The sequence below is a fragment of the Helobdella robusta genome (genome assembly GCF_000326865.2).
Source record: "Helobdella robusta unplaced genomic scaffold HELROscaffold_14, whole genome shotgun sequence".
Taxonomy (NCBI): domain Eukaryota; kingdom Metazoa; phylum Annelida; class Clitellata; order Rhynchobdellida; family Glossiphoniidae; genus Helobdella; species Helobdella robusta.
The window spans coordinates 3,479,824-3,496,385 of record NW_008703782.1 but is presented as its reverse complement, the minus strand read 5'-3'; the positions used below and the strand labels follow the sequence as shown (position 1 = coordinate 3,496,385).

At 30.3% G+C, this 16,562-nt stretch overlaps 3 protein-coding genes across 3 annotated transcripts; all 3 read left to right on the top strand.

The window, feature by feature from the left end:
* Nucleotides 1-2,130: 2,130 nt before the first annotated feature.
* HELRODRAFT_169025 (hypothetical protein) lies at nt 2,131-4,608 on the top strand (the record flags this gene model as incomplete). Its single annotated transcript, XM_009014859.1, has 6 exons — nt 2,131-2,306; nt 2,436-2,544; nt 2,657-2,755; nt 3,147-3,553; nt 3,738-3,862; nt 4,574-4,608. The coding sequence occupies 6 exons, from the start codon at nt 2,131-2,133 to the stop codon at nt 4,606-4,608; spliced, it is 951 nt and encodes a 316-aa protein (XP_009013107.1).
* A 773-nt stretch (nt 4,609-5,381) lies between these two features.
* Nucleotides 5,382-9,995, top strand: HELRODRAFT_190714 (hypothetical protein). Its single transcript, XM_009014858.1, has 12 exons — nt 5,382-5,533; nt 5,984-6,085; nt 6,561-6,687; nt 6,936-7,034; nt 7,234-7,299; nt 7,473-7,609; nt 7,763-8,037; nt 8,189-8,445; nt 8,697-8,803; nt 9,097-9,177; nt 9,455-9,523; nt 9,647-9,995. Exons 2-12 carry the CDS (start codon nt 6,033-6,035, stop codon nt 9,789-9,791), a joined length of 1,416 nt encoding a protein of 471 aa, XP_009013106.1. The 5' UTR covers nt 5,382-5,533; nt 5,984-6,032; the 3' UTR covers nt 9,792-9,995.
* Nucleotides 9,996-12,634: 2,639 nt separating this feature from the next.
* Nucleotides 12,635-15,487, top strand: HELRODRAFT_169023 (hypothetical protein; the record flags this gene model as incomplete). The annotated part of the gene is made up of 4 exons (XM_009014857.1): nt 12,635-12,704; nt 13,397-13,541; nt 13,727-13,773; nt 14,247-15,487. 4 exons carry the CDS (start codon nt 12,635-12,637, stop codon nt 15,485-15,487), a joined length of 1,503 nt encoding a protein of 500 aa, XP_009013105.1.
* Nucleotides 15,488-16,562: the final 1,075 nt, after the last annotated feature.

The following is a 16,562-nucleotide window of genomic DNA, read 5'->3' as shown; positions in this document are numbered from 1 at the left end:
ATGTTCAACAGCTCAATGAATTTTGCAAACAGATGGATGGGTCTTGAGATCCGCTCTGAACTTCGTAAGTGATGGAGAAGTAGTCAGAGAAGGAGGTAGAAAATTAATAAAAAAGTTTTCTTTTGTTAATCAAAAAACAACAATAATTTATTAATTAATTAATTTATCAAGTCATGATCATTTGATTCCCTAATTCACAAAATTTAAATTATATATAACAACTTTTAAAGAATAAAATATATTGTGAATGTGATAATTTATTACTATCGTCAAGTTATCGGTATTCAGTAGGTTCGTAAATTCTGATAAACACAACTGCTTAAATCACAAACTTGTTTAAACGTTAATTTCAATGCCAACAACAATAAAACCTTGAACCAATGAATCGTTCACTAATCCAAAGTTCTACAAAGATGACAAATAAGATAACAAAAATAACAAATAATTAAAAATAATTATACAGCGCAATTCGACTAGTACAACGGGTATAACAATATGTCAATTCGAAATAATAAAAATTATAAAAGTTACTTGCCAAGTTCAGAGCAAATATCAAGACCTATTTGTTTGTAAAATTCATTGAAGAGCGCTGTTGAACATCACAGAAGAGGAACGTCAAACTGATTGATTGATTGACTCATTCATTGATTGATTCATTGATAGGTTGAACTAATGAAATCATTAGGCTTCATGGTAAAACTAATTGTAATGTTTTACATATAACAATGAACGAGAGAACCTTCTAGAGAACACTCGTTGGCGTTGTAAAATTCTATCCATTGTCGGATATGCTATATAACTAATGGAGGTCTGCATGAATTTTTCAAATGCAATAGGTTAGTCATTGAGATCACAAGTGAGATAATATAGGAAAGATTGATAAGCTTCATTAAAGTGAATTGAGATATTTGTGAGCACGAGTTAAAAAAGAAACCGAAAAACATTCTAACCGCGGGAATGATAGAATAGCGCAATATTATTTGTTATTTGAATAATCATTTATCTATGATATATTTGTAATCTTTGGAAAGGTTGTAAAATTGTGTCTATGCTAAAAACACGACGACAGTTGAGGTTCGAGGTGAAGTGGTAAATGTGATTTATGTACTTATTTGAACTAGTGTATTTTTCCTATTAATGTTAGCATTAAAATAAACGTTCAACAAAGTTTGCGATGGAAGCAGTTGCGTTAATCTATAAGAAAGCTTGAACCTACGGATAAACGAACTCTTGACCATCGTTGGAAGAAGAGCAATTCGCGAAATGAAAAAAAGCATTCCGCAGAAATGAAGGCTGACAAGTGAAGCTCTGCTCTTCTTCACGCGTTGGAAAAAAAGCCAAAGGCATTTTCAACGAGTTAGAATATCCCGACAACACCAATTCGGACAGTTTGGTTAGCCTGATACGCACGAACACATGTAAATCCATTCGTCACATACATCGCGAGATCTCGTTGCGTTTGAATAAAATTTTTTGTCCTTTTTTTATAATTCAATGTTTTAATAAAATAAATATTAAAATTTGTTGATTTGCACAATTTAAATTGTTCCGTCATTGTGTCTTTGCTTTTACAGCGACTTTGATTGTAACATAATTAGAATAAAAGTTAATCTTTGTTTTTACGGCGACTTTGATTGTAACTTAATTAGAATTAACAAATTAAATTATATGTTACAATTTAAAAGAATAAAAAAAATTGTTTACCGTGAAAGTGATAATTGATTCTTATGTTAATAAACATATATTCAAATAATATAATAAATATTTAGAGTATTCATGTGAGTAATAAAAAACTTTTAAAAGTTGTAGATAAGTGTCCGTCATATGTCCACGATCATGCAGATGCATGGGGTATCCACTTTCACGATATTCATGAATGTGTTATATAACTCTACAGAACCTTTATAAAATTTTTATTTATAAAAAGGTTATTTTAAAAGAAAAATTCTACAATTAGGTTTTTACAAAAAAATTAATCATTATTCAATTATTTCTTAATCATTCACGTGTCCGTCCAACAAAAAAGTTAACAAAGTTTACTTTGGCTACGGAAGCTTTTTGATTTACAAAGGAGCTTTGTTGACTATTCTATGGTATTCGATGTTGTAAAGTTACAAAGTCGGTTACGCTATGCTATATATTGGAGGAGGTTTACTTGAATTTCACAAACGCTATAAGTTAGTCTTTGAGGTCACAACTGATATAATATCGAGTCAGTTATACAATCAACTGCAATTCAAAACTCAACAGCAAATAATGATTTCATCACAAAATAAAATTCTGCATCATGGGGCTGCTGATGAGAGGTATATTTTTTATTTAATAATTTGTATTATATAGTATAATTTTGGTTACTGATTAATTAAGTTATATGTGTGTAATCTAACTAAACTAAAGTCTAAAATTATCAGTGGTTTTTGACTCTTCCATTACAGGCAAAAAAAGAATGAAATGATGAAAAAGGAATTGGAGACAAAAGCTGGCACATTTGTTTTGTTCCTGTCCGTGAATCAACATGTCACTGAAGATGAACTCAGCACTATGGTTAGTGTAGACAATTTATTTTGGTACACAAATATATATATTCTTTGGAATAATATTTAATTTAACTGTTCTTTAAAATCTTAGAATTAACATTATAATCTTTTCACTCTAGCTGCAGTTGTTATTTGTTCACCAGTACGATGATGCGATTCGGGAAAGAGCCAATTCTGCATTTTGTGGATATCCTCTATGTCCAGCTAAACTTATTGTGGTGAGTTTGCTTTAGATAATTGAGCTAATGTTTTGAATGTATTGATTTTGAGCTTTTTCAATTTTTTTCACAATTATATTCTTGTAAAAATTGATTTTATCTTTATTTTCAATAACTTGTTCTTACTTTCAATATTTGTTTTGTTTGAAGGTACCAAGAAAGAAAAATCCCATATTTCAAAGAACCTCAACCGTCAATGTCTCAGAGGAAAGAAAAGTAAAAATGCACTTTTTGGTTTTCATCACTGTATTTTTATTAGACCTTGTCATTTAGTTTCATTATATAGTTCATTCATTTTATATAACCTATTTTACAATTCATTTATACATTTAAACTTATTATCTAGTTTCATAATTTGGTATTTTAAATAATCTCTCATTCCTTTTTCTAGAAATTTTGCGGCAACCAGTGTTTCCTATCTTCAAAGCATCTGAGGAAACAGATATCAGCAGACCCATTGATAGATCGCATCATGAATGTCAGGAAATTTGACTACCTCAGGAATCAGTCCAACTTCGAAAAATCTGAAATCATACAAAAGCCACCAGGTGACAGTCTCGCTGATAAAATTAAAAAAATGAGTCTCAGGGAGCACGATGATCACAATGGTGACGACGACTATGATAATGATGGTTACAGAAATAATTACAGCATGAATAGATGCGACGATTACAATGGCTTCGATTATGATGATGATGATGAAGATAAATTAAAAAAAATTTTGCCAAAAAGAAACCCGGAGCTAAAGAAGAAAACGGAAACAAGACGCACAGTGATGCTGCAAAGTTTGTTTGAAATGTTCTTGTGTAAATGCATGTGTACTTTTGTGAGTGCATGTGTTCTTGTGTATGTGCCATATTTTGTTATGATTAGTTTAGTTGTAGTGATTGTTATTTGCTAAGGTGGTTCTGATTTATTGAGCTCATTTGCCCGTTATAAATAGAAAATCAAAAATAAAGAGCAATTTTTTATTTAATAACAGATTGGGAGTTGCCACCAATGATCTCAGCGCCAGCAGCAGCAGCGCCAGCAACTTTGTCAACATGTTCGACATCAACATCGACAGCAACAACATCATCGTGCCAACAATTACGACGACTATTGAAAGTTCGTCGACGGATCAAGAAAACACCTTTGGAAGATTCAATGCAGTCTTTAACAACTGCAACTATACCATCACCACACATACAATTACGACGACAAATTAAAGCTCATAGAAGAATCCACAATACATCTTTGGATAGTCTTTGATGAATTTCAGGAAGATCAGAAATTTTCCTGCGTTGGATCAATGCTTGCTGTTTCCATTTCCTTGTAGCTATCATTAAAGTCAATTTTGTTACAGAGAACTGGAAATATACATGCAAAACCTTTAAGATCACGCGCGTAAAAAACGCTATAAAAAGTCATTATATTCTCATATGTTGAATCTCTTCTTTTTTTTTGATACACTTATAATTGTTGTTAACATTGTCATTCTTAAATTTAAAATTTTCAGTAAACATGAATGTTGTAAATGAATTTACAAATGTCGAGTCAATTAATTAACTTTTATCGTAATACCGGTCCTATATGTATATCTCTATAACAAGTAAATTAAATGACTTTCTGACATTTGCGTAATAACTAAAAAATATATAATTTATCATTATTTCGAAAGTCGTAATGAAAAAACCTAAGTTTTGAAGAAATTTAAAATTCAATAAAACGTCGATCTTTTCGTTGTTACAAAATTAATTATGGAGATAGCTTTCCGACTTTCTCTTAAAAGATATAAATCAATTATTTCACTTTTTTTTATTATTCTTTAAAAATCAGGATCTGACGGACGCAGAAACTGTTACAGCATATAAATACAAAAACGGAGAAAGAAAAATGTTGAAACGTGAAAAATTAAATAGAATATAATAAATAATAATAAAATAAATAAAAGAAAAGAAATTGACTATAAAATTTAAAATGAAGTAATGGCACAAAAACGCAAATTAACAGACTAGATGATGACTTGGTGAGTTCTGTGAACGATAAAGTTTTAACGAGTATTAATATGTTTGAGGTGTCTTGTGATGAAAGTCATTTCCTGGTATTTTGTAGATTGGGCGACGACTCGATAGTTATGTTTGCGCTGACGAAGGTTGTACGTTGTAGTTTTAATTGGTTTTATTTGAGGATGGATGACGTGGTTGTTGTTATTTTCTACTTTCTTGAACAGTCTTGAATCGAGTGTGTTGAATATCTGAGTGACGGTCGGATATGATGAGGGTAGATAGTTGAAGCGGATTAGTTTTTTGATGAGAGATTGTAGAGAGACTTTATAATTTTTATAACAAGATGCACTTTACAAATGAAAATAAAATAAAACCAACTTGTCTTGAAATATGGAACCATTTTTGTGCCATTTTTTTAGCTTCACGTCAAAAGTGGTCATATTGTTTTACATTTAACAAAGAGCTTCGAGCCATTGAGACTTTAAAATATACATAGAATAATTAATGTAATTAAATGTAAACAGAATAAAAAAAATTGTACGCAATCCAAAGACTTTTATTTATAGTTAAAATAGTTATGTTTAATGGTGTTGTAAAATTACATAATTTTATTAACTGTTCTATGGTGTTACCGTATGCCGGTATGCTATATATATATTTGGAGGGGTTTTATTAAAGAATTCTTCAAATGCGATAAATTAGTTTTTAAAATCACAATTGAGATCATATCGGAAGGTTGATAAAAGTGATTTGTCAAACTTGTGTTTTCCATAAGTCTTGGTCTTGCTTGGTGAGTTGACTATTTTATTTTATTTACTAATTTTTTAATTTCTTTAGTTTTAGTTAGTTTCAGTTCTTTCATTAAGATTAAAAAAAATTTCTAATCTTTAAATTTAAAATATGAAGTTCTGTTTCATTGATGAGCGCTGTTGAACGTAGCGGAAATATCGCTCTATAATTTATAATTTTCATATAACTTATAATATCATCTTGTCAGATCAGCTTAAAATCAGCTGTGTAGCATTACTAATTGTGATTGATCAGATCTCATTAGCTGATTTTCGCAATCAATCATTTCATTCCATTGTCATTCAGTTTATTTGTTATTTTTAATAAAATATTTTTGCTGAAGGAAGCTAGTGGGAAATAATTAATAATAGAATAGAATACCTAGAAATAGAAATGACAAAGATTTGATAATCATTAACATTAAAAAATATTAAATTTAAACTTTTTTCAGTTGAGCAATCAATTGGAATTAAAATCAAGTCAAACTCCAGCTGAAAAAAATGCTGATCTCATCACAAAATAAAATTGCGCATCCTGCTGTTGCTGCTGAGAGGTACATTATTTATTTATTTAATTTTTTATTTATAATTTTTGTGTGTTATAATTAAAAATTTATAATTTTTTGTGTTAACTGTGTCAGTCATGTTATTAATAGAGGTGTTTATGTGGTCAAATCAAAAATCTGTCCTTTGTAAAAGATATTAAAAATTAAATATTTTACAATTGTAATCAAATTCTTTATAATTATAAAAATTTTTCATTATTATTCATATTGATTAAATAGTGGTTAAAAAAGGGTTAGGTTAGGTTACGGTATATCCATTTAACATCCAGAGCAGACTTTTAGTTTTTCCATAATGAATGTAGTTATTAAATATAGATATAACTTATATCATATATCATATAAGTATATATCATATATCTATCTATATATATATCATATATAGTATATATCCTATATCATATAAGTAAGTCAAACTCCAACTGCTGAAATTTTAAATTATTATTTCTTGATTTTTTCATTCCAGGCAGAAGAAAATTGAAGCGATGAAGGAGAGGTTGAAGATGAAGAAAGAATTAGAGATGAAAGGTCACTCGTTTGTGGAGTTCTTGTCCATTAATCAACACATCACTGAAGATCAACTTAGTTCTATGGTTGGTGTGGACACATATTCTGTCATACACACACACACACACACACACACACATATATATATATATATATATATATATATATATATATGTAAAACGTGAGATAGGTACTCCTATGGTATCGTCCATGTTTACAAACAATCATAATGTACTTTTAATATATATTCTTTAGGATAATTTTTAATTTAATTGATCTTTAAAGTGTTTAAATTAAATTAAATTTTTTAATTAACACTATATATATTTTTCAGCTGCAGTTGTTATTCGTTCAGCAGTATGATGACGTGATAGAGGAAAGAACCATTTCTTCATTTTGTGGATATCCTCTATGTCCAGCTGACCTTATTGAGGTGAGTCCATCCATTGGTTGATCGTTTTGCCTCGTGCAATTGATTGGTTTGTTGGTTGCTCGCTAATGTGTTTGTATTTATGCTGAGCCATTTCACAATTATATTTTTGTTACACTTGGTTTTGTTGAATTTTTAATTAAATTTAATAAATTTAATTTAATAAATTTTTTGTTTCATTAAAAATTTGATTTGTTTGAAGGTGCCTAAGAAGAAATATCATATATATCAAAAGACCTCAACTGTTTACAACATAGAGGAGAGGAAAGTAAGTTATCATTGTTTATGTTATTTGTTTATTTTTTAATTATTCTTTCATTAGTTCTAATTTGTCATTTAGTTTCATTATTCAATTCATGCATCTATTTTTATAACTTTTTTATAGTCTGTATAGCTTCATAATTCAGTTCCATAAATAATTTTTCGCTATTCCCCCTCCAGAAATTCTGCAGCAACAAATGTTTTTTATATTCGAAGCATCTGAGAAAACAAATATCAGCCGAGCCATTGTTGGAACGTTCAAAAAATGCCACCAAATTTTCTTTTCTCAAGGATCATTCCAAATTCAATATATCTGAGTAAGTGCTTCTGTCGTCATTGTTGACGGATGTATTTTGCATCTGGCGTTTTGTTTCCACTTGTCATATTTATTCAATTATAAAATTATTTAAATTTATTAAATTATTGAATGTACTACAATGTATTAAAACAAGTGAACACCAAAATTTCAGTGGCTTGGGTGACGTCATTCTTCAGCCACCAGGTCGCAGTCTCGCTAATGAAATAAAAAAATTGAACTCCGCACATGATGATGACGTCGACGACGACGATGATGACCTCGACGATGATGATGACGTCAGAAATGATAACAACTTTAATAGAGATGATTATGATGGCTTCAACTATGACGATGATGACAATGAAGAGAATAATAAAAAGATTCCACCCAAACCGAATGTAGTTCAAAAACGTAAAATAGAAGCACGACAGACTGTGATATTGCAAGGTTTGTTTGAACTGATTTTGTTCGAGTGCATGTGTACTTCTGTAAGTGCATGTGTTCTTGTGTATGCGCTACAATGATTCTAATTTGTTCAGTTTATTTGTCTGTTAAATTGAAACTCAATATTAAAATGCAGTTTTTTTATTTTTTGTAGCAGATTGGGAGCTGCCACCGATGGCGTCATCTAAGACGTCAGAAGCAGGAGAAGCGACCACTATTTCATCATCGTCGTCATCAGCGGCAGCATCATCGTCAGCATCTTCAATAGCAACAACTACATCAGCATCAGTGACAACGACGAATGAGTGTGATGAACATTTGCTCAAAAAAGTGCACAATTACATGTTAGAGTGGAGGTCGGAGAGTACTTATTTATTCAACGAGGAAATGGAAACGGATGACGCTGACGAAGTTAGTTTACTTCCTTCAACAGTTTAATAAGTTATCTTTATCTTTTTATCAGTTTTTGTGTCTCTTCCTCAAGATTCTCTTCCTCATACCATCATGAAATCATGTCAAAACAATCATCACATTCAACATCACCACACAAACATTTTTTTGGAACATAATAATTATATTATTATAATAAGAATTATATTATTATAATAAGAATTATATTATTATAATAAGAATTATATAATTATAATGATAATTCCACACAGGTTTCTACCAATAAAAGTGATGGTCAGGTCCTCGTACTACCGGCAACAGACCACAAAGACATCATGTTAATTAGAAGAGGTGTCGTACTAGAGAAACTTGAACCTGTGTACGTTTTTTTTGTTGTGTCTGTGTTGATCTTGTGTAGTTGCATGTGTATGATTTTGTTTAGTTGTGTATGCTGGTATTTGTGTATGTGTGGTGTGTGTGTGTAGTGGGTTTTCTTGTGTTGCTGATATTGTGTGTATTTGATGTTGTTCATTCTTTTGATTAAGGCCGTCTTCCATGTTGTTTTTTAACTTTCAGAAGATTCCAACCGATCACAAATTTTTATAATGGTTTATAATTTATTACAATTTATTATAACTAATTACAATTTATTATGTATATTTCGACACACAGACTGAAGAAGTACAGCGAAATATTGAAAGTGAACCTAAGCCAAGTCATGACCAGTGTGAGATCCCTCGTACTAACTTTCAAGTTTGTATAAGTTTCTTAATATCATTTTCTTTATCGACGTTTCAATTGACCATAATTCACGTTTATCTTATTTGTAAGTTTCTTAATTATGTTTTTTTTTTATTCACAATTTTGATGGATCATAATTCACGCTTATCTTCTTGTATTTATTTGCTAGAAATCGTTTTGCATTAATTAATATCTACCTCGTGTTTTCTTTTAGCATTGCAAATACATCTGTAGTTATCTTATGTATGTTATAAAACGTAATTTGGAATTTCTTTAAAACAACCGACAGCTTCTCCAGCACGAACATCATCATGAAGCCACTGGAATGGATGGTGGCTGGCCTCATTCTCTTGCACGTGTTAGTTTCTTTGGTTTACTCGTCGCTTCTTAATTATTTGTGTTTTAATTCTTTAATTGCTGGACAATGATTTTCGATCTTTTTAGGATATGAATATAAATTAGATGAATTTAACTTTTTCAGAGTCTCCAAGAAAGATGAAGGATTAAGGAGAAAGTTGAACCAAACAAATATGCACAACACCTTTATGAAGAAGTTCAACATCACAGTACGACAATTTGATGAGATTGCAACTGAAATTCTATCAAAACCATCTGAGTATCAATAATAAAATGTGTACAAATTTACGACTGTTGCAATTTTTTACTTGTACAATAATTTTTTTTTATTCATGGTTCATGCGTCATTTTTTTTCTCTTTCACTTTCTTCTTCGAAACGAATTAGTGTAATGATTAAATTCTGGTTGAATTTGAATTCGATTGGAAAGAGATCCTCGCTTACCAGATAAAATATGTGTGATACATGGTAAAATGTGTAGATTGTCGATTATTCGCCATCGTCAAATGTTTATAGTTGATTGCTCTAAAAGATGCTACAGAACGAGTTACCATTTTCAACGTTCGTCTTAGTCATTTATTAATACAGCGGTTCTTAACCCGTGGTCCGCGCACATTTGCCTGGTGGTATGCGAGCAAAGTGTGATGTGCAAGATTTTTTTAAATAAAAAGATGAACATTACGCCTCGTTTGGATAGGCTATGACCACCTGTTTATTATTATTCATTATTGTTAGCAAGTGATGCAAAAGATGCAGTTACAATCTGTTTCATATTTGACATAAAAATTGATGGTACGCCAGATACGCCGTGAGATACGCTGTATGCAAACATCAATGTAAAACGAACATTATACTTTTTAATTTGAAGTTAAAACATTTATTAAAGTATATAATAAATAATGTTAAATAACAATTTCAATACACCTATAGTCAAGTGTGGCAACTAGTTCTCTAAGTCTAAAAGTTATACTAAGAACTATGTTATAATTACTAACTATGTGTAGCTGTTACGTCGTTATATGAAATAATAATTATATCTATATAAATTTCAGGTGCGCTAGTTAGCAAAGTTTTAAGTGGTCCTTGAATCTTAAAAGGTTGAGAAGCGCTGTATTAATAGATTGACAACTATATCTTTTTATTGGCGAACCTAAGCAAGCGTGAACGTTGTTCTTCAAGGAGTAAAACCTGTAGCAATTGAAAATTGAATCTCACTTCCTATTAGAACTGAGCCCACAAATAATCTGAGTATGGAAGTTTATTGAGAGCTAAAATAAAAAATACAATTATGAAAACGCTTTCAGATCAAAGTTTTGGTCAAGTGCGGTGCAGCTTGAATAAGTAGTTTCAACGTTTGGTTTGGAATTCTACCAACAGTTTATCATCGGCATAAACTTAACAAAAACTTATTTTTATTTTGTTTTCACACCGGTTTTCCTTTCATAACGACATAATCTGTTTATGTTGTCGCGAATAAAATAATCCAGTTCTGTAATTGTTTGACAACAGATTTTTTGTGTTCGTTAGCTGTATTTGTTTTTAAATTTTAATTGTAAGGAAGTTATCCATTATGCTTAAATAGAAAATTACGTAATACTATAACTCGTGTACGACTCAAAAGCACTTTATGATTGTTTAACAGGTCAAGAGCTGACTTGAGTATTCATAAGTGGTCAGTGGAGGGTTAGTTGTTCATATCGTGAACTAAACAAACCTTCATTCACATTAAAGTTATAACAAGTTAATAATAGTAATTGTGGAAACCAGACGCTACAAGTCTTTGAGTCATGAAGTTCTAAAACAAGCTATTAAAATTGAACGCATATCGTTTACCAGGGCTGTTGAAATGTGACGACAATAGATCGCTCTGTTAAATTGACTGGTATATTCTATACGCATATTCTATATGCATATATGGAGTTAACTTGAGAGGATTGATCAGAATTTTTTGTTGAAACATTTGATAGCTGCTTGATTAAGTTATTTATTTTTAGGAAAGCGACATACTGAATGCTAAAACAAGCATATTATCGTTTATTTATTTATAAATAAATAAATATTATTTATTAATAATTGATAAATAAATATTATTTATTTATAAATAAATCTTATTTATTCTAGCATTCAGTATGTCGTCTTCATAAAATTAAATGTTATTATCATATAAATGCCTTTGACTTAAATTATGAGCGTGCCTCCATCTCTAATGAATAGATAATTGCAATCTCTTCATACGATATGCAACAGACATCCGATTATCTGAAATAAAAAAGGTTAAAGGTCAATTATACGCCCTTCCAAAGTTCAGAGGATTCAAAAATACGCCAAAAACATCGTATATGAATACATGCTAAACGACGCATCACCCGCTAAACGAAACAGCTCCAGGCGACCTTAACCACTAGAAAATGACTTAATCATGTTTAAATGTCATCGCGTGTACTGTAAATAAAGTGAAATTAATTTTTTTTCATCCTTGTAGGAAATATTTTTTTAAGAAATAGGCAATGACGTTTGATATATTATAAAATGTGATACATTCTACTGTTACATTTTACTTTTTTTTCTTTATTTTAATACCTTACTAATTTTATAAAAATTGTATTTAAAGAATTTTTATTACAAAGGTTGACTGCTAAGGAAGTTAAACATTTTTTTTTATAAAAATGACATCAAATAAGACAACTGACAGTTTGAATTTTCAACTAAATTTTTCAATTTCGTGAATACAAAAATAAGAAGAAACAACAGCTTTACTAATCTAATCAGCGAGTGTAATTAAAAATAGCTGAGGCATTCAGAGCTGCTGAGTGGTTTGTGATTGCGGCAGCGCATTTTGAATGAATAGATAGGTAGGTAGACAGTTAGGTATGTAGTAGCTTTTATTCACAAGTATGTGTTGTTAATGTGTCTTGTTTGTATGTAAAATGACGCTATAACTTTATTGAATAATATATCCTGCTGAATGACTTAGGTTTTTGAAATGTTATCCAATCCCAAATGGTGTTCAGTGCAGTTTAATGGTAAAAACAATAAAAAATTTAGATTAGTTAATCAAGATTATTTGCAGGAAAATATATTAATTGGTCGAAAATTTTACTGTGTTTATTAATATGGACTTACCAATTCTATTAAACGAAAATAATCTGACAACGAAAATTTTTTTTGATGTCCATGATGCAAGTATGTAATTTTTCATTCAAATAACAAGTTAATACGATTAAACAAGAGATCTTGGATACATTAAATAAATTATAAAACTGAATTTACTAAAATATTCCAGATTTTCGCTAAAAATTATTAAAATTTAAACTTCTAAACTCAAATCATTGTACGCAGAGCGTGTGATCTGAATGCTAATTTTGTGAATATAACAAAATCGGTATGAACTTTTCTAATGAATTCAAGCCACTATTTAAGAACTAAGCAAGCGTTCAGCAGTTTTCTTTGACAATACGGCAAAAGTTGAAATTGACGTAAATTTAGGTTAATGTAATGAAAATTTAAATTCATAAGATCAGTTAAAAATTATAAAACCAGGTTGGCAAATTTTTAATTTGTTAACTTATGTAGACTGTGCTTAAACTTTTCTTATCAAAAAAATGAACAACCTTCATCTTTGTCTGCAGTGCTCCAATATAATTTTTGTTTAAATTTTTTTTATTTGACTCTTCTGTTAATCAAACAGATCTTCTGTAATTTGTATACTATCATGCTTAAACGCAAAATCATGTAAAATTGGACAAAATAGTTAATTCAAATTTGTTTACAGATGTATTAGAGCACAATGGGGCACCCTAACGCTAGAGTACCTTTCACTCAATTTTGTAATTTCGATAAATAAATATCTGAATTATTTTATTAATTTCAACCAGTTGAGCCAATACAGCATGCAAGGATGCTGCACATCACGCTGATCATTTTTTTTCTCGTCGTTCTCACATTCTTCCTTGTTGGTGTAATTCAGCTTATCAGCAAATGCAGGAAGAGAAAAGCTGGAGTTATGAGGCAAGTGCTTTCGTCAATACGTTCGAATTTTTCCAAAAACATAGCTTAACTATTTTTTCTTTCAAATGTTGATAAATTTATATTTAATTATAGTTATTGTTATTTTTCTTGTATTAGTTTAATGCTAAAAAGAAAGGTCAATAAACTATGCTTTTTTGAAATTTAACGAAACTACTTAATAAACTTAAAATTTCTAGGCTAGATAACCAGAAATCTGAACAGAACGTTGATGGTCACACAGGAGGTTTGCTTATCGTATTTAAAAATTCATTGTTTCGAAAAATTCTAATTCACTAATCTAGTCTACAAGACACCCAATAAAATTAGTGAACTAAATATTTATCCGGACATTTAGTAAAATCACAACTGTTCTTCGGTTTCCAAAATCTAACCTTAACCACTTATTAAGTATTCAAATAAATTTTATTATTAAAATGTAAAAGAAGCACCTTTTGAATATTTTGCGACAAGACCAGGTTTAACAATAACAGTGAAAGCATTATTTCGTTCAAACCAGAAATGTAGAAATTCTGTAGATAAAATGAAGCATTGTTGACGCGACAACCGTTTATAAAGTTTAATTGAATAAGTCGTTACTGCTTCTCACAAACAACATTTGTTGTATTTTATCTGGGTCTATAGCCGTCGAGAGAATAATTACGAATTTATATACCTTCTTCATTCTTTAATTATTTAAAAAATTGATTTTATTTGCAGATTATCAAACAAAAAAACAAAATTTATTACTAATTGGATTAGAACCTAAAACTCAATCATGTTCAAATAGTGGAAAGAGTGAAAACTTGGGTTATAGTTGGAAACTTTTGAATGAAACACCCTCAAATTCAAGTTCGAAATGTCAGGACATTTCTAAAAAACAGGGAAACGACAATTTTGTAATTGGATGTTCTAATAAACCGGATAAATTTCTGACCAGTTTGTCCACTCCGAAAAGAAATTATGACGAGTTGTTGGATTTGTTAGTAAGCCAACGCAACGTGGATGAACACGAACAACCAAACGAGTCAAATGCTGAAGAGACTCATAGAACGTCAAAGGATGTAAGCCCACTACCAACAACCAACACTACTCAGTTACGTCTCTCAAATTTTGAGAATTCAACAAAAAAGATAAATCCTGGTTACAATGTACCAGAAGAATCAATTGCAGATCCATCAGATGCTTCTTCACATCACAATAATAACACGCTTAAACAAGCTAAAATATTTTTTTCCATAGCATCAAATCGACATCATCTGGCCGATTCAAACGCAGAAACATGTTCAGATCCACCTAATAACGGAATTTTCATCTCAAAAAAGTTTTTAGAAAACTCTATAACTCGTCAGCCTCCCCCTATTTCACCACACGTTAACCGAATCTCACAGCCTCACGAATATGATCCAGTTTACGTACCAAGGCACGACTCCGTTGGCGTTCTCAAAAGAATTGACAACGAATCAAGTTATATCCTGAACAGGAGATTTCTGAATGGCTTGATGACAATGACAAATTCTAATAGCGGAGCTAACGGACAGAATACGTTTGAAAACATCACCAGTGATTATTATCAAGCAGTACCAAACATGCCTACGAGCGCACCTATACAGCATAGCAGAATGTACCTATCGAGTCCTCAACCATTTTCGACATTATCGTCACCATCGACATCATTCTCATCCCCGACATACCTTCCAGCTATTCCACCGAGAATTTCGTCCAAACATCCTACCAACACGTTTGCCAACAGTAACAATATAAATAACCACTGCAATAACGACAGCATCTCAAATATAACATCTCGAAACTTTCATCTTCCTATTCATAACGTTAGCCTTATTCACACTGAACGCAGCCAAGAACCAAGCAAAAACATTAGCCAAAGAAATTCAGCCGGTTCAAGCAATCCGTACGATACGATTGACGAAACAATGATCAGAGATTATCAAGGGCGCTAGCACGAGCTTAAAATCGAAACGCATCGGATTAGATATCGATATTTCTAAAACTGGCACGAGCATATATCAGACAATTGGAATCATTTATTTAATCTATATGTCTTTTATTTCTCATCTAAAATCATATTCAATTGTAAATACTTTTCATCGCGCTTTTGTACATCATACATACATAATGGAGTGAATTAATATTTTCGTACATGCTGTTGATATTAATATTTAAAAAGGAATTAAAACCATAAATAAAATTTAAATAAACTATGTTTAAATGTTATTATGATGCAAAACGGACTGTTACAGAGAAACGTGGCAAACTGAAAAATGTAAAATATGTAGCAAACATTAATGAAAAGTGCCTTGTGAAATAATAATTTAACAAAAAAACGTTAAAAAGTGCTCGGTAGTATATAAGTTATAATATGACTCGAAATAGATGAGCAATTCCATTCAATGTTGTTGTTCTTGTTGTAATCTTACAAATATTAAGAAATTATTCTAATGTAATAAGTCAATCAAAAAATCGTATTTTAAAAAAATAAAAAAAAAAATCAATAAATATAAAGTATGCACGTGACAGACAAGTAAACAGAAGTTTGAATAAACTGACTTTTATAAAGAAAAAATAACACGAAAATCGGAAAAAATAGTACTGAAACGTAACGAAACAGTGTACAGTAAATAATTTATAGCTATAAATTATGATGTGTGATGCTTCATAAAATGTAACGCAACATGGAAGGCATATTTTGCTTAAATATAAGATAAATAAATTCTAAATTAAGTTAAAAAGGTCAACAAAATGCAAACAGGTCGGATGAACTGAGTACTTAATGCTAATAAATTATGATACAAAATATTAACCGAAAAATTGAAAGTCTAAAAAACTAATAAAAGAGAACCGCGTAGATTAAATGCTTTAGATATAGATTTTATAAAATTGGAATACGTAATAACCAAAATTAAGAACATTCTAAATCTTGAATCGAAAGAAGTGTTTAAAACTGTTGGAAAACATTTAAACTGAAAGTTTTTAGCTACTTAAGGTTATTAATTGATCAAAAAATGTTCCAATCTG